The following is a 16862-nucleotide window of genomic DNA, read 5'->3' on the forward strand; positions in this document are numbered from 1 at the left end:
GTGTGCGTGAGCGCGTGTTGTTGTTGTTGTTTTTTTGTGTGACTCAAAGCCCCGCAGCGTGTTATAACTGTCAAGTTCCTTCTTTTCCTCTTTTTTTCCGCTTGTTAGCCGGCTAGCAACAGAACTAAAAATACTTCCTGTTTGTCAGCACATTGTGACATCATCACATAAGTGTGATGTCATCAACACAGCTGTGAGCATGTCTTTACAAGCGTGTGCGCGCGTGTGTGTTAATTTGCACACTACACGCGCGTGCACGTGTGAGTGTGCGCGTGTTTCTGTGCACGTGTGGTTTTGCTATTCTGCTTGTGTGTTAGTGCACGTGCGTGTACTTGTATATGAGTTAGAGTTGTAAAAATAACATGAGAACCAAAAGCTTTTAGGTCAGCGTAAATATTTAAATAAACATGCATGCACACGCAAATAAATACACACGCGCATGCACGCATGCATAATAATAACGATAACAATAACAAATAAGATAATCCAACAAAGTTGACAATGTGCTCCTCATCCTCTCCTGTTGTGGGGAATGACGTTATTTGGCGGATGACAACAAGAGGCATTTTGAATAATAAATGAAATCAAATTTACTGCCATTGGCCTATTACTACAAAAGACAAGGCCGCCATCTGCTGGACAACAAGTGCACATCGCTTGAGTCACCGGACAGCAATGTTACATTTGGATAAAAACAAAAATCGATATAAAAACACAAAAAGTCCATATTACTGGTGAAACGTGTGTGAGTTTCTCAATGAGTCATTTTTTTCCCACGGGAATTTGTTGTAACGACAGCAGTCCTTTTTATGTCTTTCAACAACAAGCTATGTAACTCTTTGCTCCTGTAACAAAGAAAGTGCCAAAGTGTGAACTTTGCCACGTTCAACTTGTGAATGTTTTCTTGCGTTGGAACGTTCTCGAACTCGTTCTCAAGAGCAGCGAGAGCGCTTGTGGTTCTTCTTATTGTGCTTCTGTAGCAATTTCACTCCTTTTCATCGGGCCAAGGCTCACAAACGACACGTCGGTCATCGCTTAGTGCAGCTATGATGACATCAAATGCCGTCCACTTACCGTGAACATTTGCGGTGGCTCAACGTGAGGAAGTCGTGCAGCATGTGGACGCACTTGACTTGGCCTGGCTTTGAAAAACAAGGAAGTGCCGCGCACCTTCCAACGCTGCTCATTGGGCAAATGCTGCAGTGACGAGTCGAGTTCGGCGCGGATCAGCTGGCCAGCCGGAACCAGCCGGTGGCTCCGCCTCCTTGTGGGCGGGACGACATCTGACATGATTGATAGGTGACGAGTCAACTGGGAAAGGCCGCACGTCAGCCTGCGACCGCTCCCATGTGACGTCACTGCTAACGGGCTCAGGAGCGCCTCCCGGCGGAAACATTTGCACTCACAGAACAAAAGTTCAACTATATGACTTTATTTTCATTTTCTATCAGACCTGAAGAGCATAAAAACGTATGTACACAAATATTCAATCCTTTTTTTTTTTTTTTAATGTCTAAAGCGTCAAACACACACAGACACTCAAAAACACACACACACACACACACAAACATTTGGACGTCAGTGAAAGAAACTGGAAAAACCGCCGTCGAGCTTTCGCTGCTTCCTGACAAATTAAGAACTCAATTAATCGACCGATTACAAGAAAGCAATTTCATCATTGTAGAAATCTAGAAATATTGCTTTGTCATAAATTCTTTGAAAAAAGTTGGTTTCCCTTCTCCCACAATGCTTTGCAGCGAGTGGACTCAACTTTATTGGAATATTTCACGTCACTTGACCCCCAAAAAAACAAACAAAAAAAGTAAAAAAAAAAAAAAAAGTCACAGAGCGTGTAAAAAGCTACAATAAAATTCACACACACAAACGCACACACACAGGGAATAATAATAATAATAATAAGTCGAAGAGGAGGAGGAGGCGCATACTCTGGTCTGCATATTTCTAAAAAGGCGGGCGGGGCAGGAGGGTCATGTGATCATCGGGCGAAAACGGAGAAGGAAGATCCTGATCCACAAACACAAGGAGTCCTGAAGGGGGCGCTCTTAAGTGCGCCGACTTTGGTTTGTGTTGGAAAAACAAACAAAATAAATGTCCTCAAAGATCAGATGACTTTTTGTGCTCAAAAAGTCTTATTTTTCTTTTAATAATGTGTCCTTTAAAAGTTGGCCAAGTCATCACGAATGGGCAAACGTGAGGATGGATGAGCAGTCCCAATTTAGGTGGATGACTCTTCAAAAAGTCCAGAAGACCCCAAAGCCAACGTGGGCGCCATCTTGCGTGTGGCGAACCCGACTGGTGTTCAGCTGCGTTGTGGACAGACGGGAAGCAGGGTTGCAAAATGATGGCAAATGGACAAACTTGGAAAGTTGACAAGGGGATTAACTGAATTCATCCCCCCCAAAAAAAGAAGGACCTTTTTAAATGTACACACTTGAGGCTTGGCTCAATTCATATTTATGGTGCTGCATTCGCAAATTATTTATTTTTTCCCTCCACCTAAGTCTATCGTTTGCCATGTACCAGACTGAAAAGAACCTCGCGGCATCTTCGGGCCATTTAACTGCGGTAAATTGAGGAGCTTTGAGTACCGGTGCTGCTTTGCCACCATTTTTGTTGAGGTTTTTTTTTTGTAAAATTTGTAACAATTTGATATTTTGTTGAATTTTGACCATTCTTTAAACATTATGTAGAAATACGATTTTCAATGCACGTACTTTAGAATGATTCTTTTTTTTTTTAGATTGGCTGCTGTTGCTCAGATTAAAAAAAAAAAAAAATCCATTAAACAAATCAACTCCCAGTTAATTCCCCTGAAAAGTTTCCAATTTGGATTATTTCCCCAACTTAAATTCCACGGAAAATTTCCCCCTTTTGCAACCCTATTTGAAGGAGGTGGGCGGGGCGAGAGGGACGACGTCTAGCGTAGGACGGGACACGCACGCACGCACGCACACGCGACGACAGCACGGCTAGTCGTCCTCGTCGTCTTCGTCGTCCTCGCCGTCGTCCTCCACGTCTCTCTTCCGCTTCTGTCCCTGAGCGTCCGCTCGCTCGTCTGCGCAACCACAGGCAGCGTGATCGGTTGACAAGGCGATCGATTCATTGATTGACAGACCTGGTTCGGACCCAGGCCTCTAGGGGACACTGCACTCACCTTCCTCTTCCTCCTCCTCGCCGTAGTCCTCCTCCTCCTCATCTTCTTCCTCATCCTGAGCACAAAGGCGCAAACGTCAGCGCGCGCGCGCGCGCGCGCGCGCACGCACACACGCACAAAGACGTAAGCACACACACACACACACACAAGGACACTATTGAGGAGTCTACGGCAGCGTGACCATGGCGACCACCAGAGCTCATATCATTCCCATCAACACTTCACTGGGGATAGGAGAGTCCCCATACCAAGAATCCGTATTAATCTTATGAAGGCAAAAATAAATATTCAAATCAAGTGTAAATCTGTCATGGAATAAGACCTCCTCACCAGTAGTTGGCGCTACACCGCAGCAGTTCGGTGAGAACGAAATGTCGTTGGGTTAGTTGAAATTGTAGGTCTCCCAAGTAATGCTGAAATTAGTACTCACTATGAGTGTTCATAACATCTTGTGGGGATCGGTTGAGTAAAACAGAAAAATGTAACAAATTAAATTGGGAGTAGGCTTTCAAATTGGCGATGGGCTGGAAAAAGGACCGAACATCACTACTGGTAACGATCGTGACTTTCACGAGCTATACTTTTAGGATTAACACTCCAAATACTTGGCTATTTTTGCGGATACTATTTCTTTTTAATCGATACTAATACCAAGAGCAATTACCATCGATACCGTTTGCATCTGCACTTTCAAAAGAAAAAGACTTTGATCACCGAAAAAGCGCAACTTTTCCAAAGTCTCCTTTTCCATTCAGCGCTTCGGACTTGTTGAGCTCCGGGGTCAAAGGTCAGAGGCGGCAGAGAAGACTTCCTTAGTGAACCAATCAGCTTTGAGTTGAAGACTAGAGGAGCCTCATTGGCTGTGTGACCTCAGGGGGGCGGGTCCTATGCCAGTGACTGGCACCCGGTGAGCCAATGCAAAGGCTGCAAAAGTGCTCCAAAATCAACTCCAAGTAACTCCAAGGCTGTGTTCAGATTCTTTGACTCGCTCCCTACTCCCCGATATGCACATTTTGGGTTCTGAGGACCAAGGTAGTACAGTTAAGGTCCCCCCACTCCCCCAGACCTAAAAGTCAAGTCATTTGGGAGCAGGGAATGAGCCAACGAGTCCCAATCATTGATCAACGCCCGCTCCCGAATCACCAGATGGAGATGTTGACGCCGAGCTTATTTGGGGATTTCCAAATCAAACCAATGTGAGGAGTGGATGGAGATGCCCCCCCCCCCCCCCACCACCACCACACAACCCCCCCCCCCCACCCCACCCCCCGCCCCACTCCTCCCCTCCCCTCCCTGCCTGGGAAGTGATTTTGAGTTTGTGGCCAGGGAGCCATTCTGAAGCCAGCCTGCGAGTCCCGTTCTCTGCCGCCTGAGCACAGGTGCATGCCGGGGGGGCGTCCGAGCCGAGCGGGCGACGCCGGCGTTGCCCACCTGATGCGTGGCCCTCTTCCCACGAACGCTCAGCCCCACCTCTCCTCCCTCCGAGCCGTCCTCGTCCTCGTCTTCGTCGTCCTCGTCGTCGTAGTCGCCCGTCGGCCCCGCCGCGTCCTCGCCGTCCTCGTCTGCGGCGCAGACAAACACGCGGCTTGGACTTTGCCGGGCTGCGTCGACGCCGGCGGGCGGCTCACCTTCTTCGTCGGCCTCCGAATCGGGCGCCTCGTTCTCCTCCTGGTCGAAGCCGTCCAGGTAGGTGACCTGCGGCAGGAGCTCGAAGACGCTGTCGCGGTAATCCTCCAGCGACGTGATCTCGCAGTTCAGCAGGTCCAGACTCTGAAGGCTCTTCAGGTTTTGCTGCCAAGTTCAATTTGGACAGCAGAGCTAAGTGCGGTTGCCAAGTTGTGCGACGACATGCTGGGCAGCTCGACTCGAGGCAGAGAAGGCCTCCTACAAAGGTGCGGCAAAAGTCCCCACGTGGCAGAGACGCCCACCAGGATGCTCGCGTGCTCCGTTTCTATGTGTTGCTGCTGCGTCCCTTTTACAATTAGCGGCTGTTTATTAGAATACGTGTAACACTGACGCTCACTTCCATTAGCCCGTCTACGGCAGTTGCTTTATATGTTAGCATCCAGTGAGCTAGCTTTCTTCTTCCCACTCCTTTTTTGAGCAGAATGCGCTCGCAAATAGTGACCTTTTGTTTTGTCCTGTCTTTTTCTTTCCTGAAAAAAATGAGATGCTTGTGCTGGCTTGCTCAAAAACAAATAATAACCCCACGCCCACATTAAAAAAAAAAAAAAAAAGCTAGCGCTTTGTTATAATACAGTTGCTTAAACATTTGAATAGAGTGGACTCCCACATACAATATTTGCGGGGCAAACATTCAGTTATTCACCTACTGGTGAGTTTTTGGGGTTAATGAAAAATAATTAATTAACAGAAACATACACACGCACAAAAAGGCATGATAAAGACTAGACTAAAACGACAAGTGCATTTTTCCGCGTGTGTACTGACCAGGGCCTCCACGTTGCTCAGCTCCTTAATCTTGTTGCCGCTGAGGTTGAGGTAGATCAAGTTGGGACACTTTTGCGACAACGTCTCGAAAGAACCCGACAGGTTGTTGTCACTCAGGTCCAGCTGGGAGAGAGAACGTCCGCCAGAACGGCGACAAGGACAACAATCAAGAATTGCGGCCTACTTTGGCACGAGGACGGACGGACGGACGTGACGCGGGCGTGAGTCGTGTGATGCGCGTGTCACCTTGCGCAGTTTGGGCAGTTTGGGCAGCTTGGCCAGCGAATTCAGACCGACGTTGATCATACTGAGGACCTCCAGCTTGACAAACTTGTCTGAGAGACCTTCCACTTCTCCACTCGGCGAGTGGCTGTTGTTCAAAACCATCTCGGCCACCTGAAAAACACGCGCGGTGAACTTCAACGTCTGGTCAAATGGTCCCATTTGCTCGCAACATACACAATGCTTGCCTCCTTCTGGAGTACCAACCTTGACCACCTGAGGGCAGTGGATACATTCATACTGACCTAAACGAGGAAGACTTAACGATAACACTGGTCAACAAATGTACTTTTTTTTTTTTTTTTAATCAGAGATTCGAGTAAGCTTTTCTAAATTATTCGTTCCACTGATTCCGAACGTGCACTCGTTTTTCTCTAGCACATCAGGTTTTCATAATAACAAGAAGAATAATAATGCTGTAATGTATCAGGGTTTGTTTCAGCAACAGGTGATGTCTTTCTGAAACATTACAGGAATCAAATACAACGTAGGATAAAATCTGTATTGTTCATGCTTGTATAGGTCAAAAATATCGGAACATTTTGGGGGATGTGCTTGAAATAAGATGACTTGTCAAGTGTCAAATATACATTTATGAACACATAAAGCCATCTCTGATTAGAGTTAGCTGTTGACCAGTCTTATCAAAATAGTTGATTAATTTGATATTCGATTGTTGCATCTCTGATCTATACAAACACGCACACACAAGGTACATGGTTTTATTTCGTCCTAAATGAACCGCCTTGGAATTGGTAGTTGACGTCGTTGTTACGGCATGCGTGCGGGTGCACGAGTGTTTCAGGCCCGCACACAAGAATGGCAAGCAGCATCAACGTGTGCGCGCACGTGCAGCCAGTGGCTTTCCCCAACACACTTGTACGCGTGTGTGCGTGCGTGCACGCGCCAGGCCAGCTTGCATTTACGTAACTGCGCCGAGCGCGCACGCGCACCCTACAAAATGTCTGCCCCATTAAAGAGGACGACGCCACGCGGAGGTCGCCGACCGAACCGAGCCAGTGGGCCGACTTAGGCGAACCTTCGGCCGCTCGTAAAGTTCGACGACGCCACCGAGGGGCCAACGGCTCAGTTAACGTGCTTGTGGCACTTTTGTCGTTCGCAAGTGGAGCGCGTTAATCCGCCATCGACGAGTAACGTCCCTCCATTTTGAGGCGCGACCGTCGTCACGTTAGCCGCCCGAGGGGGAAGCACATCGTCGTCCTCGTTCCAGTTGTCGGATCTCGGTCGTCGCGTTACAAGGAAGCGACGGTGCCGTAGCTCGTCGTAGGTCTTTGTCTGCGTGTTTTAGTAGAGGTCGTGGTTCAAATATAAGCACATTTTTGGACTCGAGAGGCGTCACTCGCCCGAGTTTCAAAATGTCGGTAAAAGGGGGGCTCGTCTCCCTTGGCCTCGCCTCTCGCGCCTAAATGGCCACGCATGTCCCCAAAGGTCACCAATGTGCTCCGGGACGGCACCGACTGACTTTTGTCAGCTCCGACGACGACGACGACAAAGCACACACAAAATGGTCGCGTCCGACCAACTTGAAAATGTCGTCGGGGTGCTTGAACGCGCAGTGTTTTCCACGACGGAAGCCCGCGCTTCAAAGACACCAAATGTTGATCGTGCTTGTTTTTGTCTCCATCGATCTCATTTTAATGGAGAGAATCAAACAAAACAAAAAGAAGCTGATGCTGATTGCAGATAGTGATTAAAAGTTGTTGGTTAAAGAGCCATCTTGTCGGTGTTGAGGCTAAACAAGAGCGGGCGGCTTGGGGGTGGTGGAGGAGGAGGAGGAGGGGCGGCGGACGGACGGACGGACCGAGGGAATCGAGCCGCGGCCGCTTCCATCCACCCGGGCTCCCGCTTCACCGCCACCGGCCGCGCTATTTCCACGACGTTCGAGCTGACCGCGCGCGAGGGCAAGTGTGTGAAAGCAAAGTTGGCGGGCGGGCTGCGGGCTTCTCGCGGCAGAACGGGCAGCTTGTTCGATCGGCTCCCCCTCGCCTCGCTCATCCTCCCCGAGTGGCTCAGTGGTGCCCACTCACCTCTGCCGAGTCTCGGTTCCGCAGCTCCAAAATGATCCTCCTCTTTATGTCCATCGTGAAATATGTAGTCGGCGACGAGGGAGCAGTCAGGCGGTGAAGTGAGAAGAAAGTCCCCGGGACAAGAGCGTCGCTTGCTCGTCTCTGATGGCCACAGTTTGCTCACTGATCCTCCATGATACCTCGCGTCCTGCCCCCTCCACCGTGGGCCGCCGCCCCCCCGACATGTGATTGGCTGCCTGCCTCAGCGGCGACGCCTATTGGACAGGAGACGTGTCAGTCGAGACTGATCTGCCTTAATCCAAAGAGCGGGGAGGCCTGGTCCCAAACCGACTGGCTGCGTCGACCGCGTGGGGACGCTTGTTGTTTGCTCATCAAATGAGCGTTCTCGGTGGCTTAGAACGGCCAAATTGGAGCCGCCTTGAAGGGACATTTCTTGATACTCGAGGACATGCAGAGAAAGACCCACCCGCGTCAGTACATTCGATAGAAAACAGGATCAATTGGAAATGGGCGGGACTAAAATGGCGCTCGCTCGGCCTCGTTTTCTGATTGGGTGAAAGAGCCGTAAGTCTGACTTCAGATAGGTTTGCGTGAAATATTTGAAATGATATTGTCAAAGGTATTGCTACAAATAAAGGACCTCAACATACACACTGCGGTGGTCTTATTGACAAGGCTTTTGTGTCATTGGTTCACATTCAAAAATAAGACAATTAAGTAAATAAGTGTTTACTGTATAATTCATCAGATTAGTATTGCTACCATCAACATGGTTAAGCAGTCAGGTACAGTTAAAAAAAATACAACTTTATTTGTACATTGAAAAAGGTTGCTCTGCTGAGTTTATTTTAAAAAATATATATATCAAACTCAACTCACAGGACAGATGAGGAAGGAAGAAAGGAGGGCACAGTAAAATGTTTTTGGGGTTTTTTTGTGTCCACTTTAGAAAGATCCATCCTGCTCCCAGGCTTGATTTTTTTGTTTGTTTCTGAAAGGGGTGGCACGGTGTTCGACTGGTTACCACATCCGCCTCACAGTTCAGAGGTCGTGGGTTCGATCCCGGCTCCGGCCTCCCTGTGCCTGCGTGGGTTTTCTCCGGGTACTCCGGTTTCCTCCCACATTCCAAAAACATATATGGTAAGTTGATTGGACTCTCTAAATTGCCCCTAGGTGTGATTGTGAGTGCAGATGTTTGTCTGTGTGCCCTGCGACTGGCTGGCAACCAATTCAGGGTGTCCCCCGCCTACTGCCCGAAGACAGCTGGGATAGGCGACCCTTGTGAGGATAAGCGGTATTGATAATGGATGGATGGATGTTTCTGAAAATTTCAACTCCAGAGATCCAATATCAAATTTGAAAACTGGAAAACACACTGGGGAGAATATAAAATCAAAACTTATTCTTGTTTTCACCTTCATTCTCGATTTATCCATTTACTGTTGACAATCGAGCGCAACCCTGGTTGCCAATTTTGCACAGAAATCAGAAAAAAAAAAAAAAAGGATTGAAGAATCGACGGATTAACTTCGAGTGGGGAAATCTGGTCCACAGCGGCAAAAAAAACCCCACACCACCCCGCTGACGGTGAAGGCAAGTTGTCTCTGTTGCAAATATTAAATGCACTGTAATATTCTTTGAGTTTATGTTTTCTGAATGGTCCCTCAAGTGCACACAAATGTTAACAAGCTAGCGTCTGTCGCGTAACGCTATTGCTAATATCGCTAGCAAATGAGTACAACCGACAGACGTATTGGGCCCCACTTGCACCCCCCCCCCCGCTGACGGTGAATAGTTACGGGGCCGGGCCGCGAACGGTATGGACTTGCATGAACCGGTTCGTGGCAGAAAAAAGGTTGGGGGGGCCACTGCTTAAAAGTAGATAGGTGGATTTTTTTTTTTCGACAGCTAGCAAATGTGTTAAAAAAAAGGAAATTATTGTCTATAATAAGCAGATGTTGACATAAGTTTTCTGACTAAAGAGCACAAAGGTTTACATTTACCTGATTTGGATGAATTGTGATGTTGCTTGATTTGTACAAAATTAACTATTGAGAACATCAGATGGGAAACGTTACACACAACCGGTTTGGCAAAAAGTGGAGTGTGGAACTTGTATCCCCAAAATATTCCCCAGAAGCAACTATGTGATTCGAAAGTAGAGAAATGAAGGCGCAGAAGCAGTTGCCAAGACGCAAGTGACAAAGGAGAGAGGGAAGGCGGAGCAACAGGAGGTGATGTCCGAGTGGCCGGATGGGTTCAAAGAGAAAAGGGGCGGTCGCCTGTGACGCCGCCAAGAACGAGCGCTGCGGGAAAGACGGCGTGGCGTCACGTCATTCCGTGTTCAGTCCGTCTCGGGGCTCTGGGGCGGCGTTAGGAGCTGACCCCCGCGGGCTCCCCGCCCGTCTCCACCAGCGTGACGCGGCCCTCGTCGCCCTCCATGATGATGCCGCCCTCCTGCAGCACCACCATCTGGCCCTCCTCCTCCACCACGCCCACGGCCGCCGCGTCCTCATCCTCGTCGCCGCCCACCACCTCCTCGGGGCTGACGTTGGTGGCGCCCGCCTGACTCTGGGCCATGGCCTCCAGTTTGATGCGGTACTCCTCGGCCTCCTGCTCCTTGCGCATCAGCTGCTGCCGGTATTCCTGCGCCTTGCGGTTGGCCTCCTGCAGCTGCCTTTGCAGCAGCTCCTGCGCGCCGCCACAACAACAACAACAACTCAGTGAAAAGCTCTTCTGGATCTTGCACTTCCAACCAAAATAAATCAGGGCTACTCACAAAAAGCTCAGCATACTCAACTTTCTGGATGACGCTAAAAATTCACTTTCACCTTTTGTGGTTTGGAATTTGCCTTTTCTTGGGAAGGCATCCACCGTCATTCGCTACTTTAGCACCGCCTATTACAAAAGTAGTGCTTTGCCGCCCTTTTAGGGTCAAGGAAATATGCTGACTTGAGTTGAGGACTTTTATTTGGACACAAAAAAGTGCTTTGCCACCATCTTGGTGTCTAGTAAGTGCACTGAAAGTGAGTTGAGATGTTCCATTTAGACCAAAGTAGTGCTTTGCAGCCACCTTATTGATCCTTGGAACCACATTGCAGTGAGTTGAGGAGTTTGATTTAGGCAACAGTATTACTTTGACATCATTTTGTAGAATCTACCAGTGTTTCCAAACTTTTATTGATATTTTGCATGGAAAAATAAATCTCACAGAACAAGCCCCCCCGCCTAAAAAAAAAAAAAAAAAAACTTGCTTCAGTGTCCTCACAAACTGACTTGTGGGTCCGTTTAATTGAACACAAACTGATTTCCTCACATGACTTCTTCTGTTGCCTGACTGGCAACATGGCGATTGTGGAAGACCATGGAAATGTTGCGCCTGTCACTGAACATCGCGTCAGTCAAGAAATAACGCTTGTGTATCATTTCCGTGCGGCACACCAGACGACCTCTCGCGTGCAGGAGGTTGGGAATCGGCGACCTGGGTTACTGCACCGGTAGCGCCGATGAACACAAGTGTGCTTTGCGCTCAAGAGCTTGCAAGCCACCAAGGAAGTCAGCACTCACCGTCTCTCCTGCGTCGCTGTGATTATTGGCCACCTCCAACTTCCTCTTCCTGGAGGGCGGCGCCTGCGACTCCTCCGTCACCACCTCCTCCGTCATCGTGTTGGCGGGCACCGCCAGCACTGCGCGCAACAGACGGGCTCAAGTCACACTTGGAATACAAGAGGGCCGACTTGCGCTGCAGAAGGCGAGGGCAAATTCATTTTGTCTTGGCCCGTTTTTGTCCGAAGCCGGCCTCCTCCAACCTGGCCCTATGTTGGCTCCCAAAGCCTACGTTTGCAGCACGCTGATCTTTTGGTTACGAGCGCAGGTTCTCTCGTTTTTGTCAAGTCAAAGGTCATCAAAACTGTGACTGAATTCAAGTCCTACTTCTGCTACTCACACACAGTGAGTGAGTGAGTGAGTGAGTGAGTGAGCGAGTGAGTGAGCGAGCGAGCGAGCGACATACTTTGCTGTCCATGCTGCATGGTGACGAAGAAGGGCTGCGACATGCCCCCGGCGGTCTGCAGGTTGCCATGTTGGTCGGTTACAATGGTGATGACCCTCTGGCCTCCCTCGTTGACCACGGCGGCGTGCTGGATGTTGCCGTCCAGAGCGTTGGCGGCCAGCGCTTCTTCAGATTCTCCTGGAAGGCAAAAAGTGGCGTCAAGCGCACGCGGCTCGCTGATGCCGACGCCGTGGCCTCAAATGTTTGGACGCCAACGACCAGCATCACGACTTACATTCAGTAGTACAGTCAAAACCAGGCCGAGGCTTTGTTCTGACAAAGTATACTTAATGGTTTCACGCTATTTGATGACAGTCGTTCTCGGAGAGACAAGTTGATATCTTTCCTTTTAAAATGAATGGAAATGCCCTGAATTTGTTCCAGCACCTCCCTCAAAGAACAACATTTTTTAACAAGTAAACTAGCACCCTATGATATTGTACTATCTTGGCCACCTGGGGGCAGTGTACTACAGACATACGGATACAGTGGACCCTGCATTTTTCATGGCAGGCATTTGCAGATCCACCTATTTGCAGATTCTTTTTTTTTTAGAAGCCTATACCACATATTCGCTGTATTTTTGTCCAGACCACGCACCTGTTCACGTTTTTTCTGGGATTTTTTGGGGGGCCCATATCAATTGTAGTATTGAGCATTAGTGTTTAGTGTGACACTAAACCTCAACTGTGAGTAGCAAAAAAAAAAAAAAAGCTGGTAGTCTCTTTTAGGATGAATTATCTGTCAGACAGAGGTGAAATGAATCCTCTGCCACCGTACAGCACTCATATCAAGTCAAAGCAAAAAATAAAAAACAGCCGAGCAGTAGCTTGGATCTTGAAAAATTCCCAAGTGGGCTCACTCACATCTGACCTCGCGTGCGCGCGTGCGAGCGAGCATACCGGTGCCGGCCTTGTTGAGCAGGTCGGCAAGGTTGACCACGCCTCCCGGTATGGACGGGATGCCCTGGATGATGAACTGCTGCTGGTTGCTGGTGTTGCTGGACTCCACGTTCATGCTCACCTGGTTCATGTTGACTTGGTTCTGCATGCCCTCCTGCACGCAGACAAAAGGACACAAGCGCGACGTGACGCGGGGAAGCTGAGAGGCGCGACGAGTCGCGACGGGCGAGGCGAGTGGCCGACCTGCAGCAGCAGCATGAGCTCCGTGTTCTGGATGTCGACGGCGATATCGAAGGGCGTTTTGTCGAACTTGCTGAGCGCGTGCACGTCGGCGCCATGCTTGATCAGCGTCTCCACCACGCCGTGGTGGCCGTGCTGCGCCGCCCAGTGCAGCGCCGTCATCTTCAGCATGTCTTTGGCGTTGATGTCGGCGCCGCTCTGCAGGCCAGAGAGGGAAACGGTGAGACGCGGCCAGACGACGGCGACTTTCAACACTGGCCCCTTGACATGCCAGTGACCCGACTTAAAGAGCCGTTGTTCGGATTCTTTTCGTTGCCAAACTTTTGTGTTTAACTTAGCCTTTCGGTCCGCTAGCTTCATGTTAACGCTAATTAGCATCTACGTTGCAGTGCGTTAACCCTCGAAGCAACGGACTGAACACATTTGGTTTATATTGACAGTTCTCCGTCATATGCTCTTCATCCTCTGCGTAGAGTGACGAGTGCTGTACTGAAGAGATCAGAACATCTAAGAGGTTACTATAAATCCCACTTGAATTCTAGACAGCTCTTGCCTGCTGCAATACGATGCTCTATTAAGTTGTGTCATGCTTCTTTCTCTTGAATCATAACTTGGCTATTTTAAGAATTTCTGTTCATGCACAACATATGTCCTGTTTCTATCAATGCCCTTTTTCCGACAACACATGCTAATATATCGGTTATGGGCCGATGTATCGGATTTTTGGCCCCCCGTGTCGGTATCGTGACGGGCCCCAAAAATCCCCAATCAGTGGGAGGACTTGGTGAAGGAGCGCCCCTGAGTGCAGGATGCGGGCGCTCACCCTGACCAGCAGCTCCACGATGATGGTGTGCCCCTCGGCGGCGGCCATGTGCAGAGGCGTCCGGTCCACTTTGGTGCGAGCATCGCGACTCACACCCGCTCGCAGCAGGACGTCGGCGGTGGAGTAGTGGCCGTGCTGGGCGGCCAGATGGAGCGGGGACGTCCCAAGCTGTATGGATCGGGCGGGGGCACGCGGTTAACGCTCTTCATGTCAAACACGTGCCCACTCGGGACGGCCACTCACCCAGTCGGTGGTGAACGGAGCTCCGTTGGCCATCAGGTTCCTCACCTCGTCGTCCAGGCCTTTACGCGCCGCCTCCAGCAGTCGCTTGCCCAGGTCCACCAGCGACATCTGACGCACACGTGCACACACAAAACCAAGGCGGCTTTTCAAATGTTTGCAGGGGACGCGGCTTCGGAAGAAGGCCACGAGCACACATGCTTCGGCACCTCACATTTTTCATAGGGATGTCCCGATCCAATCACGTGATCGGAAATCAGGCTGATCACACGGTACACTAATAGGTAATAACGTATACATATTTACGCGTATATACATAATTTATACATTGCCACCAAAAAGTTATATTTATGGAAAACCTTCACACAAATTAAGAAGCATTTCAACAGGTGAGACAAGTTGGATGCGCGCTCTTTTTTTTTTTCAAGCATTGTCGAGATATTGCAGCGGGGCTCTTGAAATGAAAAACTCTATTTTGCACATTTTTACCTGTCGGGAGCTGTAGAACGCATGCCCCGCGATAAACGGGGTTCAATTTAGAACAAAAGAAATAAAAACAGCGCCATCTGGTGGCAAACTGTTGCTTATATGTGAGTTTGAATTTGAGGACGAAAAAAATGTTTTTTTTACTAACTATTCCGTCATCCATTCGAGCGTGTGTGCGGGAGTCGCGCTGGTGCAACTGAAAGAAACATTAAGGAACTTGTTCAAAGAGATCTTAGTGTTGGTTGGTTTATTTATCGGGAGAGGAACTTTGAAGAGAAAAGTTAGCAACGACGCTAACGGGTGGCGGCGTCCGATAATGGAAGCCGGCGAACACCATGTTGAGCGGCGAGCAAAGGCGAAGCTTTTCTCGCCAGGCCGAGGAGCCATTTTACGCGCCTTGTGGCCAAAAAAAGAGTCCGCCATGTGCCACGTCTCCCCACCGCACTTGCCAATTACAAATCAGCAACATCCCTTTTGTATAGCTCCGAACATATTCTGTACGACGGACAGGAAGCCGTTTGATATAAAGTTGTTGGTTTTCCGGGGGAAGTCAGAGAGAAATTTCCTATTTTACACCCCGAGAAAAAACTACTTCCACATCCGGTGAACTAGCTTTTCTTGGAGCGCGCTGCGTTCGAGGCGCTTTGAGGACGTTTTGTGACGAGTCTTTCCCACAACGACTACGTCCGCTGAGCCGATGCTGACTCAAGGCGAAGGCGAAACGCGTTTTTATCGCCGGGACGACGACGAGTCGACGACTTACCGCGTCCAGATTGGTTGGTAGCCACAGGGCGGCAGGCGGCTGCTAATGTTAGCAAGCTAGCGAGCCAAACCTAGCAAAGCGCTCCGTGCGCGTTGCGGTGTCGGCCCCGAGCACAGTTGGACGAACAAAGTGCAATAGTTAATCGGCACTTTTTAAATGTTTTGCTTTGGGCACCAGCGACGCATGCTTGCCTCCGCCAAATTGTTTACTGGCCAAGTAAGAAGGAGACGGCTGGAACATGCCCGGATGTTGTGAGTGAAGCCTCCAAATTAAAAGTCTCCAACGCGTTTTGAATTCTCACGTTGCGATGAGAAGCAAGCAGTATTTGAAACAACTTAAATTTACGTTTGGCTCATATTGAACTGCCAACATTTTCTGTCTCCGTCACCATTGATAAATACTCGCTATCTATTCTCCGTACCCCTACGCTGGATCTTATTTTGAAATTCACGACAAGGACGTGTGAACGCCAACTTTGTCTAACTTTGAAGGACCTCGCTAGCTGTTAGCCTTTAGTCGTAGCATAAGTGACCAGAATTGTCCTACCTTCTTTGCCCGTAGACCCTTGCTTTTTCTGGTCTGTTAGACGACGCAAGCCGAGCTTAAGGTGACACGTGGCAGTCAAGAGTTTTGTAACAGTTTTTAATTTTTTTTCTTCGTGTAGCAATATGGGTATTTGGAGTTGCTAGTTAACGGATCGAGGGCGGGCTTTGTGTTGGCTCACAGGCTGACTGCAGATCAGTTATGTGTGAAGTCACAGTGATGAGGACGCGATGTGGCAGCTCGATTTGCGGAACTCAGATCAGCCTGCTGGCACTGACTATTACCGCCACGATGGAAACTATAGGGGGGCCGACCCCCCCCCCCCCCCCCTCCAACGGATTAAAGCCAGAAGTAAAGTTTTTGAGGATTAAAAACATTTTTTTTTTATAGATAAACTTTTATGTATTCAAGTTATGCTCTGCTTGTCATGTTTTCACCTGTGCGTCTGACTGTAGATCGTTGCCTCAATCTTGCATCGTTGTTGACGTGGTTGCTAAAAACGATTGCATGCTTTTCGAATTGCGTAACGCACTGTCATGTTAAGATTGGGCCATGTCAATAAAAACAAACTCAGATGGGTCTTTGCAAGTTCCTTTCCACCCTCCTGGTCAGTCAACTACAACTCCCAGCGCACTTTATGGACCATAGAAGGGCTCAATCTTTGTCTGTTGGTACATTGTCTTTGAATGAATGAATGACTGTGGATCTTGTTGGCCTTAACTATTGGCAAGGAAATTAAGGCTACAACAGGGGAAGTCTGGAAATATGAAAATAATAGACATGAAAGGGTTGAAATGTAGTAGCTTGCTGTGTAACCGGCTTGACTTGCAACCGGCTTTGTAATTTTCTGAGAAATCA

At 49.0% G+C, this 16862-nt stretch overlaps 2 protein-coding genes across 7 annotated transcripts; both read right to left on the bottom strand.

The window, feature by feature from the left end:
* Positions 1-1416: 1416 nt before the first annotated feature.
* LOC147131772 (acidic leucine-rich nuclear phosphoprotein 32 family member D-like) lies at positions 1417-8173 on the bottom strand. Of its 4 annotated transcripts, none has more exons than XM_086014461.1 (7): positions 7957-8166; positions 5873-6022; positions 5627-5749; positions 4804-4966; positions 4646-4737; positions 3176-3230; positions 1417-3076 (listed from the first exon to the last, which is right to left on the bottom strand). In XM_086014461.1, the coding sequence occupies exons 1-7, from the start codon at positions 8008-8010 to the stop codon at positions 2991-2993; spliced, it is 723 nt and encodes a 240-aa protein (XP_085870587.1). In that variant the 5' UTR covers positions 8011-8166; the 3' UTR covers positions 1417-2990. The 4 variants fall into 4 exon arrangements, with proteins under 4 accessions (XP_085870587.1, XP_085870586.1, XP_085870584.1 ...); XM_086014460.1 differs by having other exon boundaries at positions 4607-4737; XM_086014458.1 differs by having other exon boundaries at positions 4607-4966; positions 7957-8173.
* A 607-nt stretch (positions 8174-8780) lies between these two features.
* LOC147131773 (GA-binding protein subunit beta-2-like) lies at positions 8781-16206 on the bottom strand. 3 transcript variants are annotated; one of them, XM_086014452.1, is made up of 8 exons: positions 16008-16206; positions 14216-14323; positions 13973-14140; positions 13153-13347; positions 12910-13063; positions 11969-12145; positions 11524-11642; positions 8781-10647 (listed from the first exon to the last, which is right to left on the bottom strand). In XM_086014452.1, the coding sequence occupies exons 2-8, from the start codon at positions 14321-14323 to the stop codon at positions 10330-10332; spliced, it is 1239 nt and encodes a 412-aa protein (XP_085870578.1). In that variant the 5' UTR covers positions 16008-16206; the 3' UTR covers positions 8781-10329. The 3 variants fall into 3 exon arrangements, with proteins under 3 accessions (XP_085870578.1, XP_085870577.1, XP_085870579.1); XM_086014451.1 differs by lacking the exon at positions 16008-16206 and adding an exon at positions 15462-15868; XM_086014453.1 differs by lacking the exon at positions 16008-16206 and adding an exon at positions 14702-15393.
* Between the last annotated feature and the right edge of the window lie 656 nt (positions 16207-16862).

The sequence above is a fragment of the Filicampus tigris genome, chromosome 18 (assembly GCF_054856515.1).
Source record: "Filicampus tigris isolate MCC_2025a chromosome 18, RoL_Ftig_1.0, whole genome shotgun sequence".
In the NCBI taxonomy this organism is placed as follows: Eukaryota; Metazoa; Chordata; class Actinopteri; order Syngnathiformes; family Syngnathidae; genus Filicampus; species Filicampus tigris.